Source organism: Theobroma cacao, chromosome 9, assembly GCF_053813885.1.
Source record: "Theobroma cacao isolate CCN51 chromosome 9, ASM5381388v1, whole genome shotgun sequence".
Lineage (NCBI taxonomy): Eukaryota > Viridiplantae > Streptophyta > Magnoliopsida > Malvales > Malvaceae > Theobroma > Theobroma cacao.
The window spans coordinates 3,825,779-3,847,145 of record NC_142647.1 but is presented as its reverse complement, the minus strand read 5'-3'; the positions used below and the strand labels follow the sequence as shown (position 1 = coordinate 3,847,145).

Here is a 21,367-nt window from a genome sequence, read left to right as displayed (position 1 = left end):
TTTTGTACATAGCGTGTAACATGCTAACCATGGTTTGTCACAGGTTTTTGTAAATAACGTGTAACAAACTAACCATAGCTTGTCACAAGTTTTTATACATGACTTGTCACATATTTTTGTACATGACATGTAATAAGCTAACCATAGTTTGTCACATATTTTTGTACATAGCGTGTAATATGCTAATCATGGTTTGTCACAAGTTTTTGTATATATACGTGTAACTCGCTAACCATGACTTGTCATAAGTTTTTGTATATGACGTGTAACATCATAACGTATAATTTCATTAAGAGTAATTTTGTTCAACTTGATTAAAAATAATTAAAATTATAAAAAAAGTTATTTTTAAAAATATATTATCTTGAAAGATTATTTTTTAAAATGTCCCTCTAATGTGTGAATTGAAGTCTAAACACCCTTTTCCTTCGTTAAATTTAGTTGCTTTCGTACTGCAGTTGGCCGGCGGCTTTTTTAAAAAAAGAATTTGTCACACTTGAAGCATGAGCCACAAATAGTCAAAATTTAGATGATAAACTTTCTGACATTTTGTGAAATTATTTTCCTCTATTGCTTTGATGGTCTCTTATGGCAATTTGCTACTGTTTCTGTCCCGAGTGAACTCATTTTCCCAAGTTGCAAACAATTAGAATCCCAGAATCATATGCATCCTCAAAAAGCATGGCGACTTACAAAAACAAACATGGTTTAACTGTTGAAACAATTAAAGTCTTTGACTGGTTTGCTTAATCAGAGGTAGAGGATCACTTATTCAATTGATAGTTTTGCTTGGAGTGGAATGGAACAGGGCCTTGGAACCACATAAAAAGCACATAAATAGCCCATGGTGTCAACTGCCAAGATGGTCAGACATTAACATGTTGCAATGCTTCTGGAAAATGGACAGTGAATAATTTCTGATAGACAGCAAGGAGGGAAAAAACAGAAGGAATGAAATGAAAACACGAACACGCTAACCAGGGATTGCAGCTGAAACCATCTCACCTGGTCCATGGATCATGAAGATGGAGTCAATGGGTTGCGATGGTGCCGACTGAAACAGGCTTAATGCTGAGTTGTGAGGACAAATAATGGGCTAAGAAAGCCAACCTGCATAGACCCATTCTGCTTTTCTAAAGTCGACTATACAAATTTACTTGTAGAAACCTAAATCACCTACATGGCTAACTAGGCCCAAAACAGATTGATCGATTACCCATACTTGAGTAGGATTGAGTTTCACAACATAACCCAACTCTTCAGTCTTTGCTACTTTTAAAATGGACGTTACCAATGTGCAATTTTTTATTCATTTGAAAAAAAAAAATTGTATTAAATATGGAATCAAATGTGGTTTTTGACATGGCATCACCTACATATTGAGAATTTGTTGAAGCAATTTGTTTATAGAGTGCTTCTTGTTAAAAGTATAAAAATTTTGAAAGTAATCAATTTTTATTTGATCTTTACTTTTTAAAATAAAAGATTATGTATTAATTATTAAATTCCATGTTGACTGCAATAATGTAAATAACTTCTTCACGTAACAACGTCAGCCACTTTGGGTTTTGGCATGGTATTACCTAAATAATTTGAATTTATCAAAACAATTTGTTTATTGAGGGATCCTCGTTAAAAGTATAAAATTTTTAGAAATAATCGACTTTGAATTGATATAATAAGGGGTGAAAACACATGCTATAATTGGAAATTACGTAAACGGTCATTTGTGTTGTTTTATTTTATGACCTTTCTTTTTTTCGAACGATTGCTTAAAAATTATTGATGAATAATGCTTGGGATATGCAATCTCTGATATATCGTTCAATAGAATAATTGAGACTCCTGGTGGAGGAAAACTATACAAAATAAAATCAGGACCTAAATCAAAGCCTAAACTAGTATATGGCCTTTTTTAATCTTTATATTTTACCATTTCATTAATAGAAAGGGTCACTTTTGAATCAAGTGGTTAATTTCTTTGGTCATCATCATACCTAATGTTATACTAGTATATTATAAATAATTAAAACTATTAGTTCATATACATGCTTGCTCAGTGAAACTAACGGAATCCTAGCCAAAAGTCAAAATAAAAATTATTCACATGACTCTCTAGAGATCAGATAAAATTATTACTCTACTTTAGCTGTAAAAGGAGAACAGATAGAATAAATTCTCCATTGTAGACACCAAGATTAGTTCTTTTGCTAAACCAATCATGCCTCTTCCATACCTGCAGGGTTTTTTAGATGCAGCCGAAGAAAATTTCAGGTCCCAGAATCTTGAAGGAGCCATAAAGCAAGCGAAAATGGCCAGAGACTACATCGACCAAGTCTTGATAGCGTACCGTGTTCACTTGGCCTCACAGGAGAAAACCAATGATGTCCCCGATTATTACGCTGTTCTCGGCGTTCGAGACTGCAACGCTGATAAAGATGCTATAAAAAAGGCCTTCAAGCAACGGGTCCTCAAAGTCCACACCGACGAGAACAGCTCTGCAGCGGCTGACGGTGCATTCAAGCTTGTTTCCGAGGCCTGGGAGGTCCTGTCAGAACCCTCTTCAAGACAAGCTTACGATAAAAGACGAGGCTCAACTCGTCCACGTAAACAACATGAATGTGGTGAACAAGATGACACTGCTCCAAAATCATCTAAAGGGCGGGCCTCAACGAGTACAAGAGATGAGAGTGGTGCAAGTGAACAAGCGGGGCCAAATTCTGGGTCAAGAGCTGCGGGTCAGAGCAATACAGGCGCAACCAATAATCAACCTTCAGCTCATGGCAGTTCAGGATTTCGAGCAGAAGCAGCAGGACGATATGGTGCAAGTGCTTCAAAAGATCAAGCTCCATTCTATAACAGGACAACGAGATCAGCCAATTGCAGTGGCACGTGGCCCATAAATAACCCGCCTCCTTTCTATTATACTGTTGAAGGAGCCTGGGTGAATAGTTTCAATGCTAACCAACCTTTTAATAGAGGAGCAACGGGTTTAAGTGGTAGAACTACTGCTACAGGTTATCAAGCTCCAGCGCCAGAGAATACCGCCAGAGCCTCATGGGCAGAACGGCAGATGTACGAAAGACCAAACCAGTATGGTCAAAGTCCACCTAATTTTGGAGCAGAATATCGGATGAGGTCGGAAAGACCGAACCAGTATGGTGAAGGTCCATCCAATTTCAGAAATTTTTTTGTTGGTGTTTTCATTTCTTTTGGTTTTCTTTTTTTACTTTTTTTCAATTATGTATAGTATAGGTATTCATATCTACATTGCGATTTCGAAGATGTTAGAATTTGGTTTTTCTATTGAAGATTTTGTTGCTGGCTTCAGTGGTGCGTTGAAGAAAATTGTAAATTTCTTTTTTATTTTTTTAGTGTGTTTTAATTGTTTTGAAATAATATCTAAAATAATTTTTAAATTATTCTAAAATATTTAGATTAATTCATATTTTTTAATTACGTTCAATTAAGTTTTTATATTTTTATTTTAAATTAAATAAAACTAATATTCGATTTACTGTTGTTGTTGTTGATCAAAATAATATGTCACTTGTGATTTTATATTATTTAAAGTTAAATAACAATTATGTAATATGTTGACATATTATATTAGATGATTTTTTGATTCGTTAATGTAACATGTTGTTATGATTATATAATATCTTTAAAAATTTTATTGTTGGTGTTTTAATTTATTTTGATTTATTTTGATTTTTTAAATCATGTATAATATAGATATTCATATCTACTTTGTGATTTTGAAGTTGTTGGAATTTGGTTTTACTATTGAAATTTAGTTGCGGGTTCAAGTGGTGACTTGAAGAATATTTCAGATTCTTTTTTTTGTCAACGTTGTTTTAATTTTTCGCATATAAAGAAACCTATGAGTAATAGCCGACTGCCGAGAACTTCTAGGAAAGCAACCACCTGCATGACTAACAAGCCCAAAAGGCATTTTTTAGTCTTTACACTTGACCATTTCATTAATAGAAAGGGTCATTTTGAATCAAGTGGTTGATTTCTTTGGTCATCATACCTAATGTTATATTACTATATTATTATAATTAATTAATGCTTCTAGATTTATATACATATATATATATATATGCCTGGTCAGTGAAACTAACGTAATCCTAACCAAAAGTCAAAATAAGAATTATTATCAAATTAAGCTTGGGTTTCTGAAAGCTTTTTCTACCCTTGAAATTATTTTTAATGAAAATATGTAAAATCACACTTTGACCTCTTCAAAAATTTTAAAATTTACGGCTTGGTCAAAATTCAATACATCTAACATAATATTCTTGTAACTTTACAACCAAATTTTATTTATGGATTTCTTGACTTAATTATCTTTTACTCTTTTATTTTAATAATATATCATGTCATTGCTATAAAATATATACAAAAAAAGCATTAAAAAAAATCTAAATTTTTTCTTTCAAATAGATTCTCTTCTCTACTTTAGCTATAAAAGGAGAACAGATAAAATAAATACTTCAGTTTAGACGCAAAATTAGTTCTTTTGCTAAACCAGTCATGCCTCCTCCAACCCTGCAGAGTTTTTTAGCTGCAGCAGATGAGAATTTCAGGTCCCAAAATCTTGAAGAAGCCATAAAGCAAGCAAAAATGGCTCGAGACTACATCGACCAGTTCTTGATAGCGTACCATGTTCACATGGCCTCACAGGAAAAAACCAATGGTGGCCCCGATTGGTACGCTGTTCTTGGCATTCGAGACCGCAACGCTGATGCAGAAGCTATCAAAAACGCCTTCAAGAAACGGGCCCTCAAGGTCCACCCCGACAAGAACAGCTCTGCAGCGGCTGACGATGCATTCAAGCTTGTTTCCGAGGCCTGGAGGGTCCTCTCAGAACCCTCTTCAAGACAGGCTTACGATCAAATTCGAGGTTCAACTCCTCCAAGTCAACAATATGAATGTGATGAAGTCGATGAGAGTGCTCCAAAATCATCTAAAGGGCCGGCCTCACCGAGTACAAAAGATGAGAGTGGTGCAAGTGAACAAACGTGGACCAATTCTGAGTCAGAAGATGGGAGTCAGAGCAATACAAGCGCACCCAATAATCAACCTTCAGCTTATGGCAGTTCAGGATTTGGAGCAGAAGCAGGAGGACGATGTGGTACAAGTGCTTATCAAGATCAAGCTCCATCTTACAACAGGGCAGCGGGATCAGCAAATTGGAGTGGCACGTGGCCCACAAATAACCCGCCTCCTTTCTATTATACTTTTGAAGGAGCATGGGTGAATAGTTTCAAACCTGACCAACCTTTTAATACAGGAGAAACAGGTTTCAGTGGTGGAACTACTGCTACAGGTTATCAAGGTCCATCGCCTAATAATACCCCTATAGCATCATGGGCAGAACGGCAGATGTACGAAAGACCAAACCAGTATAGTCAAAGTCCACCCAATTTTGGAGCAGCGGGTTGGAGCGGTGCGAGTGCCTCATCAACTCAAGTCCAACCACCTACAATTCTAGAAGCTTTAACCACACGCTTCTGCCCTTTCTGCAGAACTCAACTTACTTTGACCCCTGCTGGAACGAGGTTGGCAATCTTGTGTACACATTGCAATTGGTCGTTTCCTCTTTAACGCTAACATAAGATTTACTGTTAGTTACCCAGGGGTCTTTTTAGGTATATATACTCAGTAAAAAGGTATTAATAATATAAATAGTCATGATTGATTCCTAATCAAACGGACTATATATACCAGAATGAAACCTTTCTTTGGAGTAAAGCAATATATATGTGATTGTGTACAAAGCTGTATGGCTAAATTTTCGAATGCTTCAATTATAGTATTGTACCATACTCTTATCTTCCATGGTGATCTAGTTTCAGTATTTATTGCACTGGTGCCACGTTTAGACGGAAGACTATAACTTGCTTGTATTACTATCGTTGAAATGTCGCAATGCTACTAAACTACTAGACTATGACTAATTTCCGCTTAGACTGGGGTTTTTAGAGAAAAAAAAAAACAATAAAAGAATGAACCTGCAAGGCTTGCATCCGAAGCCATCTCACATTTCCAAAGCGAAAGAAGTAAGACCCATTTAAGGCCTGTTTGGAAGGGCAGTTCAGTGCGGTCCGATGGGAGCTCCTCTCACTGCCTGGTACCCTCCTAAACGACATTGCACTCACTGCATGGCATTGGCACCAATAATCTAAAGTAGCCGAACCATGTCCATGACCGATAGGCCCAATACAGATTTGGTTGAAACCGACATGTAGTTGGATTCAGCTTCACAATAGAGCCCAAATTCTTTTCTTCAGATATGCACGAGGTGAAGCCATGTACTTCGTCATTCGTCACCTGTACTTGATGGCATGACTCATGAAGATCAAGCGGCCCAAAACTCCAAAGGAATTTAGTGATCCATGCAAAGAGTTTGGAGAGAATCAAGTGAGGCGATCACTTGGAAACTACATACTTTTGAATAAATTAAATGTAAATAAAATATAATGAAGATCGCTACTTGAACATACAATAAATGTTCCCCGCTTTCCTTTCCTGAAACCTTGTCTAAAGCAGTAATCCTGATCCTAATCCTAATTAGCTTGCTTAGCCTATTGATTAGGCAGACCCCTGTGGTCCCCACACCCAACTGAAAACATTTGGGTCAAAGTCTCTGGCCATTCAAGCAATCTGCATCATATAATTGGCCATTGGGAAACTCCCATTCTGTCTTTCATACTCCAGATACCACCCGATCAAATCTCGGTCCCGATATTTCCATATCACACGAAAAATGAAAAATCAGAGACATCTTCTAACCTTTTTCTAAAAAAAAAAACAAATAAATTATAAAATCAAGGGAGGTCCAGCTCTTTGTTCAGTCTCCTCTCTTCCATCTTTTCATTTCGACTTTCAACTCAGAATTCCCCCTCTCGCTCGAGGGGTTTCTTTTTTCCTTTTTTTTCCTTTCTTTTTTTCCTTTTTTTCCCTTTCTTTTTTGTTTTCATTTCTTTCCTTCTTCCTTTTTTGGTTCCTTTTAATTTTTATTTTTTGCCCCCTTTCTCTTTCTCTTCATCTTCTTCTTCCATTTTTTCAATCTCTTCAGAAACCCTAAACCTAGAGCCTTTCACGAATCCCCGAGTTTTCTCTAATTGAAAGAAGATGCAGCAGCAAAGGCTCAAGCAACAGGCTATGATGCAGCAGTCACTGTATCACCATCCGGGTCTCTTGACTGGTCATCAGGTTCTTTTTCGTCTCTGAATTTCTCTTTCTATTTTTAGCTTAGATTTGGAGGTTTTAATTTCCATTATGAAGTTGGTTTCGCTCTTAACCGAATTGGGTATGTTAAATTAATTTCGTTTGATGTGTCAATTTGCTTGCTAATATTTATTATTATGTGATATTTTTGGGCTTTTCGTCGTAGGATTATTATATATCCTAAAACGAAAAATTTTTTTCCTACGGAAAATTTCTGTTTTCTGTTGAAATTAACGAGGCAAAATAAAATAATTTTGCTTCATATGCTTAGCCGTGGTAGAAGAAAGGGGGGTTTTTTTTGGATTATTTTCTTTGGGGGGGGGGGGGGGGGGGGGGGGGGGGGCGCGGGGGGCGCATGTGGAAGATATTGTTATCATTTCGCGTATCAAATAGCTCATTAGCTTTGTCTTCTTAAGTGGGTTAATCATGATGAAAACAATTAGGATCTTAATTATATAAATACTTGCGAAGTTTTTGTTTGGTTTTGTATTTGATGCTGTAAGCTTTAGGTGTCTCTTTTAGACTTTTGTTTCTAATGGTTGTCTTATTTGCCGATGTGAGGAGTGCCCGTGTCAAACTTAGGAAAATTTTCTCTTTCTTTTTTACTTTTTTTTTTTTTTGTTTTTGCAGATAGAGCCCATTTTGAGTGGAAATCTGCCTCCTGGCTTTGATTCAACTACTTGCCGCAGTGTGTGAGTGTTGCATAGACATTTATTTCCCTTTTTTCTATTTTTCACCTTTGGGTTTTTTTTTTTTAATCTATTGCTTTATGTTTATAATATTATTTAGCAAGCTCTCTCATTGTATATGCAGTAAAGAATTATGCGTCTTAGTCTTAACTTATTTTTGGTTAGGGATTGTAGATTTTTTTGTTTATGTAGTGCTGTTTTGTCATTTACCTTATCTTAAATTGCAGGTATGTGGGAAATATTCACCCCCAGGTCACAGAGCCCCTTCTGCAAGAAGTTTTCTTGAGTACTGGTCCTATTGAAGGGTGCAAACTTATTAAAAAAGATAAGGTCATTTTTCGATGCAATCATTTTGCCAGTTTACTCTTGATATTCCTGGTCTTCAGTTTGTTATTGGCTTTCTGGGGTTTTTGATTTGTGCATATATTGCTGCTAATTGAATGGGGCCACATTTGCTTTTAATGCAGTCATCCTATGGTTTTGTGGACTATTTCGATCGCAGATCAGCTGCCCTTGCTATTGTGACCCTTAATGGAAGGCATCTGTAAGTAACAATATAAACTCTTGTGGTTTTGGCCTTTTCCTCTGTCCTATATTTTAATTCATGGTCTTCTTCACAGATTTGGGCAACCTATTAAAGTTAATTGGGCATATGCTAGTAGTCAGAGGGAGGATACATCAGGTTTATACATGTGCACTGATGAATACTCAATTGTGTTATTTTTGTGTATTGCATCAACAACTTATGTTTTTTCTACTTTGGCATTCAGGTCATCATAACATTTTTGTTGGTGATCTCAGCCCTGAAGTTACAGATGCTACATTGTTTGCATGCTTTTCTGTGTACTCCAGTTGTTCGTGAGTACTGTTTCTCCTGATTTTGCCTACAAGAACCTTTTTTCAATCTTGAACTTTTGGATATGTGGTTATAGTGGGACTGTGGGGTAGTCAACCTTGAACTAGTTGATTGAATGGCAAATATGACCTTTTTCTTCTGTGGTTGCAGGGATGCAAGGGTTATGTGGGATCAGAAAACTGGGCGTTCAAGAGGTTTTGGTTTTGTTTCTTTTAGGAATCAGCAGGTACTTCGGTTGCTTTAGTTATCTTTCTGTTTCTGCTATCTCCCTCAGTATATGATTTGTTCGTGCCATGGTTATTCCTTTGTTTTTACCTTTCCAGGATGCCCAAAGTGCTATAAATGACTTGAATGGTATGTGAATACTTGCTTTATTAGATATAGTTGCTGTTATTATATTCTGATAAATATTGAAATTTCCATCATTTTGTTTGGGCTTATCACAGGGAAGTGGCTTGGAAGTAGACAGATCCGATGTAACTGGGCTGCAAAAGGTGCTACTTCCAATGAGGACAAACCAAGTTCAGATGCTAAAAGCATTGTAGAGCTGACTAATGGTCCATCTGGTGAGATCATCTTTGATATAGTGCCAGTTATTTTAAGTCTCCCTTAGCTTCTTTATTTTCTCTGGATTTGAATGCAGTACGTCTATAATGAACTGTCTTGTCATGTTATAATTTGAAACATCCAACTTGGTCTCAGCCTTTTGGGTTTATAGCCTTTCTTGGAGTCATGACTGCTAATATGGTATATTATCTGTAACTTTGCTGGAGACTAATATATAAACTATGGCATGCTTCCTCTGCCATTATTAAATTTTCTTGTTTTTGAGTCTTTTAAGTCTACGTGCATTACATTACTTTGGGTAACGCATTTTCCTTTCCATTCTGGTGGAGTTCTCAATCATATTATTATCCTTCTTGCAGAAGAAGGCCAAGAGAAGCCTAATGATGATGCTCCAGAGAACAATCCTCAGTATACCACTGTTTATGTGGGCAATCTTGCTCCAGAGGCAAGTATTAGTGTTTTCCCATCTCAAGCTTGTTTGTTCTTCCCTTAATCCAAACTTTTAGGCGAGTATGATACCTGAGGTTGATGCTACCAGCCATATTGCTCAATTAAAATATATGGGCCATGGCCAAGTTACCCCTGCCTAATTTATAGTTTGATGAAAACAAACTTTTACAGTGTACTGGTTCTCTGCAGCCATTTAACATGTCATACTGGCAGTTTCTCCACTCAATTTGTAAGCATGTGACGTTTTTAGGGTTTGCCATGGAAGTTAACATCTTTAGGATTAAATGGACAATAGTTAATAGCACCCGAGCATTTGTCTCATTAGTTGGTGCATAATCCCCCTGCTTAAAGAGCAGGGTTCGAATCCCCCTTCCCCCAATTAAAAAAAAAAATTGGACAATAGTTAATAAAATTTTTTAGTGACAAAACCAAATTTCCCTTGCACATCAGTTTTTTGCTGTCTCATAGATGGAAATTTTTTTTGGGTGGTGGTTCTCATAGGTTAAAAAAGTTTGCAGGTTACATCAGTAGATCTCCACAGGCATTTCCATGTCCTTGGAGCGGGCACTATTGAAGATGTTCGTCTGCAACGAGATAAAGGATTTGGTTTTGTGAGATACAGTTCACATGCTGAAGCAGCTCTAGCTATACAGGTGGGAAATGCTCGAATTCTATGTGGTAAACCAATTAAGGTATTTTCTCTTTGCCAAACACCATCTCAGATTGCAGTTATTAGTTATTATAGGAATGCTATGGATTCAGTTAGTTATCATACCTTAATTGATAATTTTGATGTCAACAATGAAACTCATCTAATTTTTTGACTAACCAAACCCACCATTCATCCTGGCATGTAACTATCAGCCTGGATGTACTTCTAGATTTGGTGCATGGCACTGTTGTTGTAATGGCCAGTGCTAATTTTATGTTAAGGTGGCATAATCGTTCAAATTGTTTGCCGCTGCAGTGCTCATGGGGTAGCAAACCTACTCCACCAGGAACAAGCTCTGTGCCTCTTCCTCCACCAGCTGCTGCACATATGCCTGGTTTTTCAGCTGCTGACCTTGCTGCCTATGAACGGCAGATGGCATTGAGTAAATATGGTGGTGCACAGGCTATGGGTATGATGCATCCACAGAGTCAGCATGTCCTTAAGCAAGCAGCCTTGGGAATGGGTACTGCAGGAGCTAGTCAGGCAATATATGATGGTGGATTCCAAAATGTGGCGACAACCCAGCAGCTTATGTACTACCAGTAATGTTGGGATCCAGCTCCTATTATAGCTTCACAGGGAGGAATAAGTATTTGGAGAACTGTAGGATGATGCTACTTTTTTCGTTTTCGAATTTGTGTTCTTTTCTGTTTTTTTTTTTTTTTTCTTTCCTTTGCTAGATTGCTGTATTTCTCTGTTCTATACCTTCAACGTGTGTGGATGGTTGTTCCCTATTTGAGATAATACTTAATTATCCGCTCAAACTTTACCAAATATACTGTTCATCCTTGAATTAAATTAAGATTACCTATCCCAAAATTTGTACAATCATCACCCTTTTTTATTCTTTTTCATGCGTATGAAACCATCACCAGTCTAGTTAGAAGAAAGACCATTGTTACATTCTTAATCAAATTGAATAGCAAATTAAGAGTCAAGGAATAAGAGACAGGTCAGTTACTCAAACAGCCGGTGACCATATCCATTTGTTTGCGAACTGAATTAAGGTTTTTGGGATCATTAAGGTGAGATAGCTTCATCTTTTTAATCATGAGCATCAAATATAAAGGCCCCAAACTTTGTTTATCATTTTCTCTCAAACACAAAGTAAAAAGAATGGAAAAAGCATGAAAATTGAAAACTACAAAAAGGGGAAGTTCATTTCTTATCCAACTTCATATTTTTCATTACAGCATAAGCTCTATCCTCCAATCCGACCAAAATTTCCTTGTTTTCTTTGTTCTGGTTTTCTTCTTGTTTCTGAATTGACATTAGGAAATTAAAAGTTATTATTAATCCTCATAATCCTATGTTATTTTTCCTATATATATATATATATGCAGGGGTGCCTGACCACGCAAGATCAGCAGTGTCTTTGCTGCCAAAATCATAAGCTGCCCAAGCTAAATTGCAAGAATCCCGGTTGAGAAGATTTGCCCCGTGTTATAGGGCGAGCTTGGAACTTTTGCAGATCTTGAAGCTTCTGATCTGCATTGTTCTTTCCTCTCATCCATCATTATTTGCGTTGACCTGCACTCTGTACTGCAAAAGGCCTTTTCACCTCTGAAAATAACATCAAAACCAGGAATAATCAGCCTCTCTCTTAACAAAAAACATAACGAACCAACAAAGGATTCTGCAAAAAAGAGTATGATTTGTTTTCTATTTATTTTTTCAGGATGACCAACAACCGTACAAATTGAACAAGGAATCTTAATTAGTTAAAAGCTATAGCTTGATAAAGAGAAAGTTATTAAGCAAAAAGATGAACTAGGCAAAGGTTGTTTACCTATACATGTATATGTCTTTGCCATGCAGCTTTTTCCTGCACAGGTGACAAGTGCTGAGAAAATCTGAAGTTGGGTAAGTCGGAACAACATCACCTTCCACAAATCTTGCTGCTGGGGTTGTTTCCTTCACAGCACCAAAGCCGTTTCTGTCATGTCCACTACTACTTCTCCTTCGTTCACCTCCATCATAATACACCTTGGTAGATGACTTGCCAGGTCCATGGCTTGTGACGTAAGTATAATTCTCCAAACTTTCCATCTCTAAATCCTCATATCTTCCTCTCAATCCATCCCAATTTCTGCCAGAACTGACAACAATTGCTTTTGATCTATTCAAATTTGAGCTACAAATAGCATGCCTGCAGGAATCACTAGACTTCTCCAGGGCAGCAACGATCCCTAGTCCAACCCCACCAACATCAAATCTCTTCAAACCTCTAGGTGATGGACTCTTCAAATCTAATGGACCTCTGGGGCTTGTAGCAAGGTCCAAAAACCCAGGCTTGCTGCCAGAAACCAACAATTCAGACAATTTTCCGATCATTGGACGAGGTCTCTTCCCTAACATGACTAGGGAAAGAGAAGAAAAGAAAAAAGGGGAAATCAATCTGTGTTACGAGGTGGAGAATTGGAGAGATATTGGGAGTTGCTCGGTGTTATAAACCTCCTCCACCAAAGCCAGGTTAAGAGCTACAAATTTATGATGGAGTGGGTAAGACTTAGCCCATGGTTTGGTTTTGGAATTATATGGGTGATGAATATGATTGCCAGTAGTATTTGCTACTATAAAAAGAAGAACATATCAAATTCAATTATTTTAGTGTTGCAATTATTAATTATAAAAAAAATAAAGTTTTGGGGGTTAATTTTTCCTAAATGATTTTCTAAAAGGTCACTTTTGAGTGGGACCATCCTTTCATCATGTCTTTGTCAAATGATTGTGACCTGATCTCGAGGTGAATGCCCCACATTCGGCCACTGCAATTACAACACCAAAGATTCCTTGGCCACTGTCACCGTTTCGTTTCGATACGTGGCGGAAATCTACGGGTAATGCTGCCTTGCAATTATTGCTAAAACCACCATTAGTTCCCTTAGGCTGAGCCCACTGAATTTGGGGGACCCAGTTCTTTTGGCAGGGAAAGGGTTGTGGTATTGGCCTCTGGCCCACTATAGTGGTTTTGTTTCCGTATGAAGTTACTGAATTACCCCTATTCTGAGAATTCAGAAAATAGGAAAACGTGATCCATATATTCTCTGATTCTCTTCTTTGAAGATCTTTTTCTTCCTTTTCGGTTTTGAGATGACACGAGGAGGTGTCAATTTTTTTATTATAATTATGAATAGGGTATTTGAATTTTTTTAATAAAAAATTATGTATTAATTAATAAATTAAATATTTAAATTTAGATATTATTTTTTTATATGAATTTTATTATATTTTTAAAACTTCAAATTGAGTACAAGAAAATAATTTTTTTATTATGAAAATTATACATTATATATATAAAATGTTTATTTATATTATACTCTAATTAGTTAAAAATATTGTAATTTTACTAACTAACTAATCAACAAATCTATTAAGAAAATGAATTTTAGTAAAGATGTCAACAGTTTCATTTAGATAATATATAAAATTGAGACGAGAAGACTTGCAAAATGATAATCAAATCTCAATGTGTTTTATTGTGCTCTTGAAACATATTACTGCGAACTATTTGAATAGCACAACAATTAATATAGTGAAAGAAAGTGCCAAAAAATTATAATAGTATAACTAACCGCTCAATCGATATTATTGTATTATAACTGTACTATAAATTTTGTACAATTATTTTAATAAAATTTTAAAATTTTTTAAATTACAAAACCTTTTGTTATCGAGTGTTTCTTTTTTAGAAAAATATTTGAAGATCTTTTACTTATGTAATTGGTAGCAGCAAAAGCAAAAAGATAGTTTGTTAGTTCAAATAAGATTAAGTTAGCGATTATATGTAAAGGAATCCGAATTTAGTTAAGCAAGGTGGTGTTTATGTAAACATTCAAAATTTTAATTTTTTTAGTCTCTAACTTGAATAAAAGTTAATACAATAAACAGGAAAAAAAGGTCATAGAAAATTAGAACAAATTTTTTGTAGACGTTGGACCATGCCAAAATAAAAATAAAAAAATAGAGTCAAAATGGCAAAAACATTGAGGGTAGCAACGTCATTAAATATATCAGATAGGGGCAGTACAGTCATTCAATTGTCCTGATAGAGGCCTCCAGAACCTGGAGCCCAAGGTTCCATGATTAACTAGGCAAAGCGAGGTCCCAACGCGGGTGACCAAGAACGTGGCAATTTCTTATTGGTACTTTTCAATACACCCACGTGAAGTGAGTTAACTCGTAGGAACGGAGTCCACCCAGAGTCCAGTGACAATGACTCTTGAGTCATTTTGATCTGGGCGTAGAAGTCTAGAGGTCCTACATTCAATTATTAACCTTTTTTTATTTTCTTAGAAAAAGACCCTCCAATTTTTCAGATGTGGGACCTACCTTTTCATGGGCAGAAAGTGAAACCGCATTTTTTAAATACTATTATTAATGATTTTACCAACCCAGATATTTAGAGAAAAAATCGCTTCGAAAGAATCAGTCCAACGGTCCTTTCTTAATTTTAAAAAATTGATATTATTTAAATTATATTTGTATATTCCATTGATTTTTTCATAAAGTTTTATCAATTTTATTTTTCACTTTTTAATTGGATTCCTGATTAATAATGTCAAGTTAATACAAAACCCACTAGCACATATGTATGTTTAATTTATGATTGAAATTCTTTATAATTCTCTTATATTTTATTTTATCCGATTATCGTTGGTTCATTACAAAAACAATTGTTGCTTTCGTTGGTGGCAATTGACATCTTCTTTACGACTATTTTTCTCTCATCTGAAAATGTATGTTAAATTAAATTAAGAAGGCTCTTCTTTAAATATTTATTAAATTAAAAGTATCAAATCTAAAAGATATCTTAGAAGATAAAGACCTAAGGAAAAAAAAAAAGATTTGGAACGATTATTTAATTTTTAAGCTATTTCAGTATATAAGCCAGATGTCCATTCTCTGATTCAAGGTTACACAAAAGATTGACCATTATTGAATTATTAATAATAATTTGTAATTCTCTTGATGCAAATGAAAGTCTTATGATTTTAGATTATAATGAATTATTTTTTGTTGTTAATCAATTTTTAATGCCACAATTTGAGGGATTCCATTGTGGGCGGATATCCGTAAGTGAAACCACCATTGTTTGTTAAGAAAATCCTTTATTAGTTTGTTAACTAATGATGTTGCTAATTAATTAATCATAACCATCTCAATCAAATATATATATATATATATATATATATATATATATATAATTTATCATACATCTATCCTTTCCTTTTTCACTTTTGACTATAATAATAATATCAAAAGCAAATTGATTTTAGTCATTTTAATATATCTGCAAAAGCTTAAAGTTTTATTAAGCATGGCTATTTTATCTCTTGCTTCGTTTAACTATGTTTCATATAATCTTTCCAACTTAAAAAAAAATGTATAATTTATATATATATATCAAAATTTCTTTTAATGCTCTCATTACATAGATAAATTACGTAGGATTCCCTTGGTTCTTTTTGACCGATCGAATCTGCTCCTTTCTGGTAAAATACATAAAATTTTTGAACTAATTAAAGGGTGGTTACACATAAATATATCGTCTAGATTGCATTAGATTACCGAGATTACTATAATGAAATTTAATGCTACTTAAAGATTCTTTAATATTTCACTTCAAACTTTTAAACTTTCAAGTAGAGATTATATCCGAAATTAACTACAATCCAAAAAATTTTGCTTTTAGATAATCTGTTGAAGTCAGATACGTATAATCTCTTTTTTCAATATAAATACAGTATTCACTCCACTCCTTTTACTTCATCTCCTAGAAAACAATGGGGTTCATCAACTCTTTCTTTGTTGCTATTATCTTTTCTTTTTTCATATTTCATGCTAATGCTACTAATGTCACTCATGATGGCAGAGCTATCATAATTGATGGAGTACATAGAGTTTTAATCTCTGGTTCAATTCATTATCCTCGAAGTACAGCACAGGCAAGTGTCTTGTTAATAAATTATTATATTATTTTAAATTTATTAAATTATTTATCAAAATAATTCTTTTTAATTTGATAGATGTGGCCGGATCTCATTAGAAAGGCTAAAGAGGGTGGATTGGATACAATTGAAACCTATGTATTTTGGAATGCTCACGAACCAGTTCATCGTCAATATGATTTTAGTGGAAATCTTGATCTTGTTCGGTTTATTAAAACTATTCAAGATGAAGGATTATATGCAGTACTTCGAATTGGACCTTATGTTTGTGCTGAGTGGAATTATGGGTAAATTAATTAATTTTGTTATTTAATTTTACTTTTTTAGTAATTTTTTATCATATAATATTTGAGTTATACTAATTTTCATGAATTAATTTCTGTTTACTAGGGGTTTTCCTGTATGGTTGCACAATATGCCTGGAGTTTCTTTCCGAACTAATAACGATGTGTACATGGTAACGATTTTTCTTCTTAACAAGTTCTTATTTAGACAAGTTTTTCGAATTATTTTTATAGATGTAACATGAATTTTTTTTTTTTTAATTTTTAGAACGAGATGCAAAATTTTACAACTTTGATAGTTGATATGATGAAAAAAGAGAATCTCTTTGCATCACAAGGAGGTCCAATTATTCTTGCTCAGGTATATATTTATTTATATATTTTATTCTTAATTTTATTATTTATGATGTTTACATAATATTGTAACAAATTAATTTGTTATATTTATATGTTATTATATATAGATTGAGAATGAATTTGGAAACGTGATGGGTCCTTATGGAGAAGGCGGAAAAGAATATGTTCAATGGTGTTCTGATATGGCTGATTCTCTTGGCGTTGGGGTCCCATGGATCATGTGTCAACAAAAAGATGCTCCAAAGCCAATGGTCTCCATCTATCTATCAATTATGTTTTCAATCGAAATTTTTATTTAATAATATTAATATAATATGGTAATTGATTTTTCCTTTTCTTTTCAGATTGACACATGCAATGGTTTCTACTGTGACGAATTTAAACCAAATAACCCCAGTAGCCCTAAAATGTGGACAGAAAATTGGACTGGCTGGTTCAAGAGTTGGGGTGGTGCTGACCCACATAGAACACCTGAAGATCTTGCTTATGCTGTTGCACGCTTCTACCAAAAGGGTGGTACTTTCCAAAATTATTACATGGTCAGTGCTTTTTAATTAATTTAATTTTACTCAAATTACAAAGCCTAATCTATTACGTATTCTGTTTTTTACTAACTTCTCTTCTGGTTAAAACTTTTAGTACCATGGTGGCACCAATTTTGGTAGAAGTTCAGGTGGCCCATATATCACTACTACATATGACTACAATGCACCTCTAGATGAATATGGTAATTTTAAAATTTTATTCTTTTATAAATTTTATCTTTTATTACTTTAAATTATATATTAATTAATTTTTTAACAGGAAATCCGAATCAACCCAAATGGGGACATTTGAAGCAACTTCATGATGTTTTACGTTCAATGGAGTATACTCTTACTCGTGGTGATGTCAAAAATATAGATTTGGGTAATTCTATTTGGGTAAGATTAATTTCTTTAAATATTTTTATATGGGTTTATTTTGAAGAATATAGTATATATGTATATGTTCTAATATTTTGTTAATTTATATTATATAGGCTACTGTCTATTCAACAAAAGAAAAATCAAGCTGTTTTTTGAGTAATTCAGACAACGTGACAGACGCCGAAGTCAGATTCGGAGGAACTGATTACAGTGTTCCAGCATGGTCTGTTAGTATTCTTCCTGATTGCGGGGATGAAGCATATAACACAGCAAAGGTTTATGCTCAAACTTCAGTGATGGTCAAGAAATCCAATAAAGCTGAGGATGAACCCAATTCTCTGGAGTGGGAGTGGAGACCAGAAAATATTGAAAAGACGGCGGTGCAAGGGAAGGGAGACCATCATGCTAACCAGATTATTGATCAAAAAGCTATGGCAAATGATGCTAGCGACTATTTGTGGTACATGACAAGGTAAGTCAATCCATTCTCATTCATGTATTTTTCTTTACATTTATTTTTTCAATATTTTTTTGATCTGCTTTTTTTTATTATTTTTGGTAGAGTCGAGCTTGCCAATGATGATCCTCTTGTGACTGAAAAGGCTACCCTTCGTGTAACTGATAGCGGTCATGTTCTGCATGCTTATGTTAATGGAAAATACATCGGTAATTAAAAGATTCTTTTTTACCCTGTTTCTTTTATATATATTATTGATTGCAATATTTGATATAATTTTTATTTGTTTCAAATTTAGGTTCTCAATGGGCCAACTATAGCAGTCAAAAATATGTTTTCGAGCATGAAGTCAAGCTAAACCCTGGAAAGAATTTGATATCATTGCTCAGTGCCACAGTTGGATTACATGTATGTTACCACCCATCCTAATTGTTTCATAATTTTGATGTAATAATAATAATAATAATAATTGTTATACTTTTTAATGATTTTATTGACATAATTGTTACAGAACTATGGCCCCATGTTTGATTTGAATGTTACTGGAGTTCTGTCTCCTGTGGAATTGGTTGCTCACAAAGAAGATGGTAAAGTAGTCAAAGATTTATCATCACAGAAATGGTCATATAAGGTCGGGTTGGATGGAGTTGCAAACAAGCTGTACGAAACAGATTGTCCTTCAAAGTTGAAATGGGCATCGGATTCTATTCCCGTTGACAGGAACTTGACTTGGTACAAGGTAATCCGAATGATTTGCACAGTCCAATATTGTCTATTGTGATTAGTTTATTGATTCTTTTTAAATGCAGACAACCTTCAAAGCTCCATTGGGAAAAGCCCCAGTTGTTGTGGATTTACTAGGTTTAGGAAAGGGCCATGCTTGGGTGAATAGTCATAGTCTTGGTAGGTATTGGCCCAGTTATATAGCTGATCAGCACGCTTGCAAGGCTGAAGCTTGTGATTATCGTGGCCCATATAGTGATAAAAAATGTGTCTCTAAATGTGGTGAACCTACTCAGAGATGGTAAGCGATGTTTTACATAAATATCCGATACTATAATTTTTGTTCATGAATTCCAACCCTCACCGTCTAAATTTTGTTGTTAATTTGATAGGTATCATGTTCCAAGATCATTCCTCAAAGATGGTGACAACACGTTAGTTTTGTTTGAAGAATTCGGTGGTAATCCTTCTAGAGTACAATTTCAAACTGTTGAAATTGGAACAGCATGCATAAATGCTCATGTGGGAAAGAAGGTGGAATTGTCTTGTCATGATCGACCAATTTCAAGAATTAATTTTGCCAGCTTTGGTGATCCACAAGGTGTGTGTGGCGCCTTCAAGAAGAGTGAATGTGAATCAACGGTGGATGCGGTGTCCATCCTTGAGAAAGAATGTGTAGGCAGGGAATCATGTTCTTTCCAAGTTTCTGAAGACAAATTTGGAAAAGCTTATTGCGCCGTGAATAGGCTAGCGGTGGAAGCTATTTGTTAGGCTTTTATTTTACTTTTTTGAGTTTTGATTGTTTAGTTTGCGTGTAGAACGTTTAAGGGAAGTAGTTTGTTTATTTTAGTAAAGTATTAAGCTTTTTCGTTCTAAACGGTTTTGATGAATTTTTATAAAGAAGTTGTGTTTCAATAAGTTATTCTCAAATTTTTATTGTGATTATCAAAATTACGAGTAACTATGAGCATGTAAAGTTCATTGCAGAGGAGTGATTGCATCCCAAATTAAAAGTAAGCAAGCAAGTAGTTTCACAAAATTAAAGTTAATACTATCCCAAAGGTAGTTTGACAAAATCAAAGTTAATAATTTGTCTAGTTTTCTGCTTTAAATCCTGTTCATGCTTGATTGATTTCTGTAAATCCTCAAGAATTCTGTGGTTATCACAGCGAATGTTGTTCATTCATGTTTGTTCAATTTTGTGGTCTTACACCAAATCCGCAAGAACTTTGTTCAAACTTGCATACATTGCTATCCGAATTGTAATGTCCTAAAAGGATCATATTATGCCCAAACATTAAAAATTGCAAAAAGGATGAGTTGTCCTGATCTGGACAACCAGTGCATAGTTTTTGTTGATGGGGTTGCGTATAAAATGCATTGATCCTTTTCCTTTTTCTTCTTCTTACTACCAATTGTTCTTCCTCTGGCTTCTATCATTCACCTCCATCATGATTGGGAACAAAAGAAGAGTAGTCTACTTTATTTAAAAATAAAGATGCCAAATAATTGGATTGAGTTTCTTCTCCTGGCTGCCTTAGCAATTCTGAGCTCGAGCTCGAGCTCAGCAGTCAAGGACTATCAATACTGGTGCCATTCAGTATCCTCGCAGTATAACTTGCAATATTCAAGTTTGCTGTTATTGAGATGTTTATTTATAGAAAATATTTAAAGATCTTTTATTTATGCTATTGATAGGATTGAAAGCAAAAAGATAGTTCATTAGTTCAAAGACGATTACGTCGTTTATGTTGACATTCAAAGCTTTTTTTGTCTCAAACTTGAAAAAAAGTTATACAGTTAGCAGGGAAAAAAAATGGTAATTGTTATACAAAAGATTAATAATTATTAATTTATATCAATCATATAAATACGAGTTTATACAGAATGATTATTGATGATGATAATATATAAAGTAAAAATTATTAATCTCAATAGAAATATTATATTACTTGCCATAATGCGAACATGTAAAGAGAAATATAAAATTATCAGCATTATGATATTCAAATTTTATCTTTCTCGAATTAACTATAAAAAAAACATAATTACCAATTTGCCATGCTAAAATTTAGTCATTTGCAAGTGAAAGGAAATCTTGTTGGAAGTAATAATAATAGAAAACTAGACATAAAGAGCATGCCAAAAGTTCAAAGGTGTAATCAAAATGGCAA

At 34.6% G+C, this 21,367-nt stretch overlaps 4 protein-coding genes across 5 annotated transcripts; 3 read left to right on the top strand and 1 right to left on the bottom strand.

The window, feature by feature from the left end:
* The first annotated feature begins 4,475 nt into the window (after positions 1-4,475).
* On the top strand, positions 4,476-5,719 carry LOC148760628 (uncharacterized). Its single transcript, XM_088810086.1, has one exon. It carries the CDS (start codon positions 4,540-4,542, stop codon positions 5,611-5,613), a length of 1,074 nt encoding a protein of 357 aa, XP_088666212.1. The 5' UTR covers positions 4,476-4,539; the 3' UTR covers positions 5,614-5,719.
* Positions 5,720-6,834: 1,115 nt separating this feature from the next.
* On the top strand, positions 6,835-11,287 carry LOC18588246 (oligouridylate-binding protein 1-like). The gene is made up of 12 exons (XM_007012528.3): positions 6,835-7,224; positions 7,870-7,931; positions 8,156-8,258; positions 8,396-8,472; positions 8,549-8,610; positions 8,699-8,786; positions 8,935-9,010; positions 9,108-9,138; positions 9,231-9,350; positions 9,711-9,796; positions 10,320-10,493; positions 10,769-11,287. Exons 1-12 carry the CDS (start codon positions 7,144-7,146, stop codon positions 11,057-11,059), a joined length of 1,251 nt encoding a protein of 416 aa, XP_007012590.3. The 5' UTR covers positions 6,835-7,143; the 3' UTR covers positions 11,060-11,287.
* A 360-nt stretch (positions 11,288-11,647) lies between these two features.
* Positions 11,648-13,063, bottom strand: LOC18588245 (FCS-Like Zinc finger 13-like). Its single transcript, XM_018127355.2, has 2 exons — positions 12,303-13,063; positions 11,648-12,076 (listed from the first exon to the last, which is right to left on the bottom strand). Exons 1-2 carry the CDS (start codon positions 12,869-12,871, stop codon positions 11,917-11,919), a joined length of 729 nt encoding a protein of 242 aa, XP_017982844.1. The 5' UTR covers positions 12,872-13,063; the 3' UTR covers positions 11,648-11,916.
* A 3,479-nt stretch (positions 13,064-16,542) lies between these two features.
* Positions 16,543-20,016, top strand: LOC18588244 (beta-galactosidase 15-like). 2 transcript variants are annotated; one of them, XM_088809639.1, is made up of 13 exons: positions 16,543-16,751; positions 16,855-16,921; positions 17,017-17,109; positions 17,213-17,356; positions 17,450-17,644; positions 17,745-17,832; positions 17,910-18,028; positions 18,127-18,485; positions 18,576-18,679; positions 18,769-18,878; positions 18,982-19,150; positions 19,281-19,422; positions 19,586-20,016. In XM_088809639.1, exons 1-13 carry the CDS (start codon positions 16,543-16,545, stop codon positions 19,962-19,964), a joined length of 2,178 nt encoding a protein of 725 aa, XP_088665765.1. In that variant the 3' UTR covers positions 19,965-20,016. The 2 variants fall into 2 exon arrangements, with proteins under 2 accessions (XP_088665765.1, XP_088665764.1); XM_088809638.1 differs by having other exon boundaries at positions 18,982-19,209; positions 19,280-19,494.
* The last annotated feature ends 1,351 nt before the right edge of the window (positions 20,017-21,367 follow it).

Excerpts from the sequence above, each read along its gene's own strand:
- LOC148760628 (XM_088810086.1), top strand. The coding sequence starts at position 4,540 with ATGCCTCCTCCAACCCTGCAGAGTTTTTTAGCTGCAGCAGATGAGAAT.
- LOC18588246 (XM_007012528.3), top strand. The coding sequence starts at position 7,144 with ATGCAGCAGCAAAGGCTCAAGCAACAGGCTATGATGCAGCAGTCACTG. Across the intron at positions 8,611-8,698 it reads TCAGAGGGAGGATACATCAG|GTCATCATAACATTTTTGTT; the intron begins GTTTATACATGT and ends TTTGGCATTCAG. Across the intron at positions 10,494-10,768 it reads TATGTGGTAAACCAATTAAG|TGCTCATGGGGTAGCAAACC; the intron begins GTATTTTCTCTT and ends TTGCCGCTGCAG.
- LOC18588245 (XM_018127355.2), bottom strand. The coding sequence starts at position 12,871 with ATGTTAGGGAAGAGACCTCGTCCAATGATCGGAAAATTGTCTGAATTG. Across the intron at positions 12,077-12,302 it reads AAAGACATATACATGTATAG|AGGTGAAAAGGCCTTTTGCA; the intron begins GTAAACAACCTT and ends TGTTATTTTCAG.
- LOC18588244 (XM_088809638.1), top strand. The coding sequence starts at position 16,543 with ATGTGGCCGGATCTCATTAGAAAGGCTAAAGAGGGTGGATTGGATACA. Across the intron at positions 17,110-17,212 it reads GTCCAATTATTCTTGCTCAG|ATTGAGAATGAATTTGGAAA; the intron begins GTATATATTTAT and ends TATTATATATAG. Across the intron at positions 17,833-17,909 it reads TGCACCTCTAGATGAATATG|GAAATCCGAATCAACCCAAA; the intron begins GTAATTTTAAAA and ends ATTTTTTAACAG.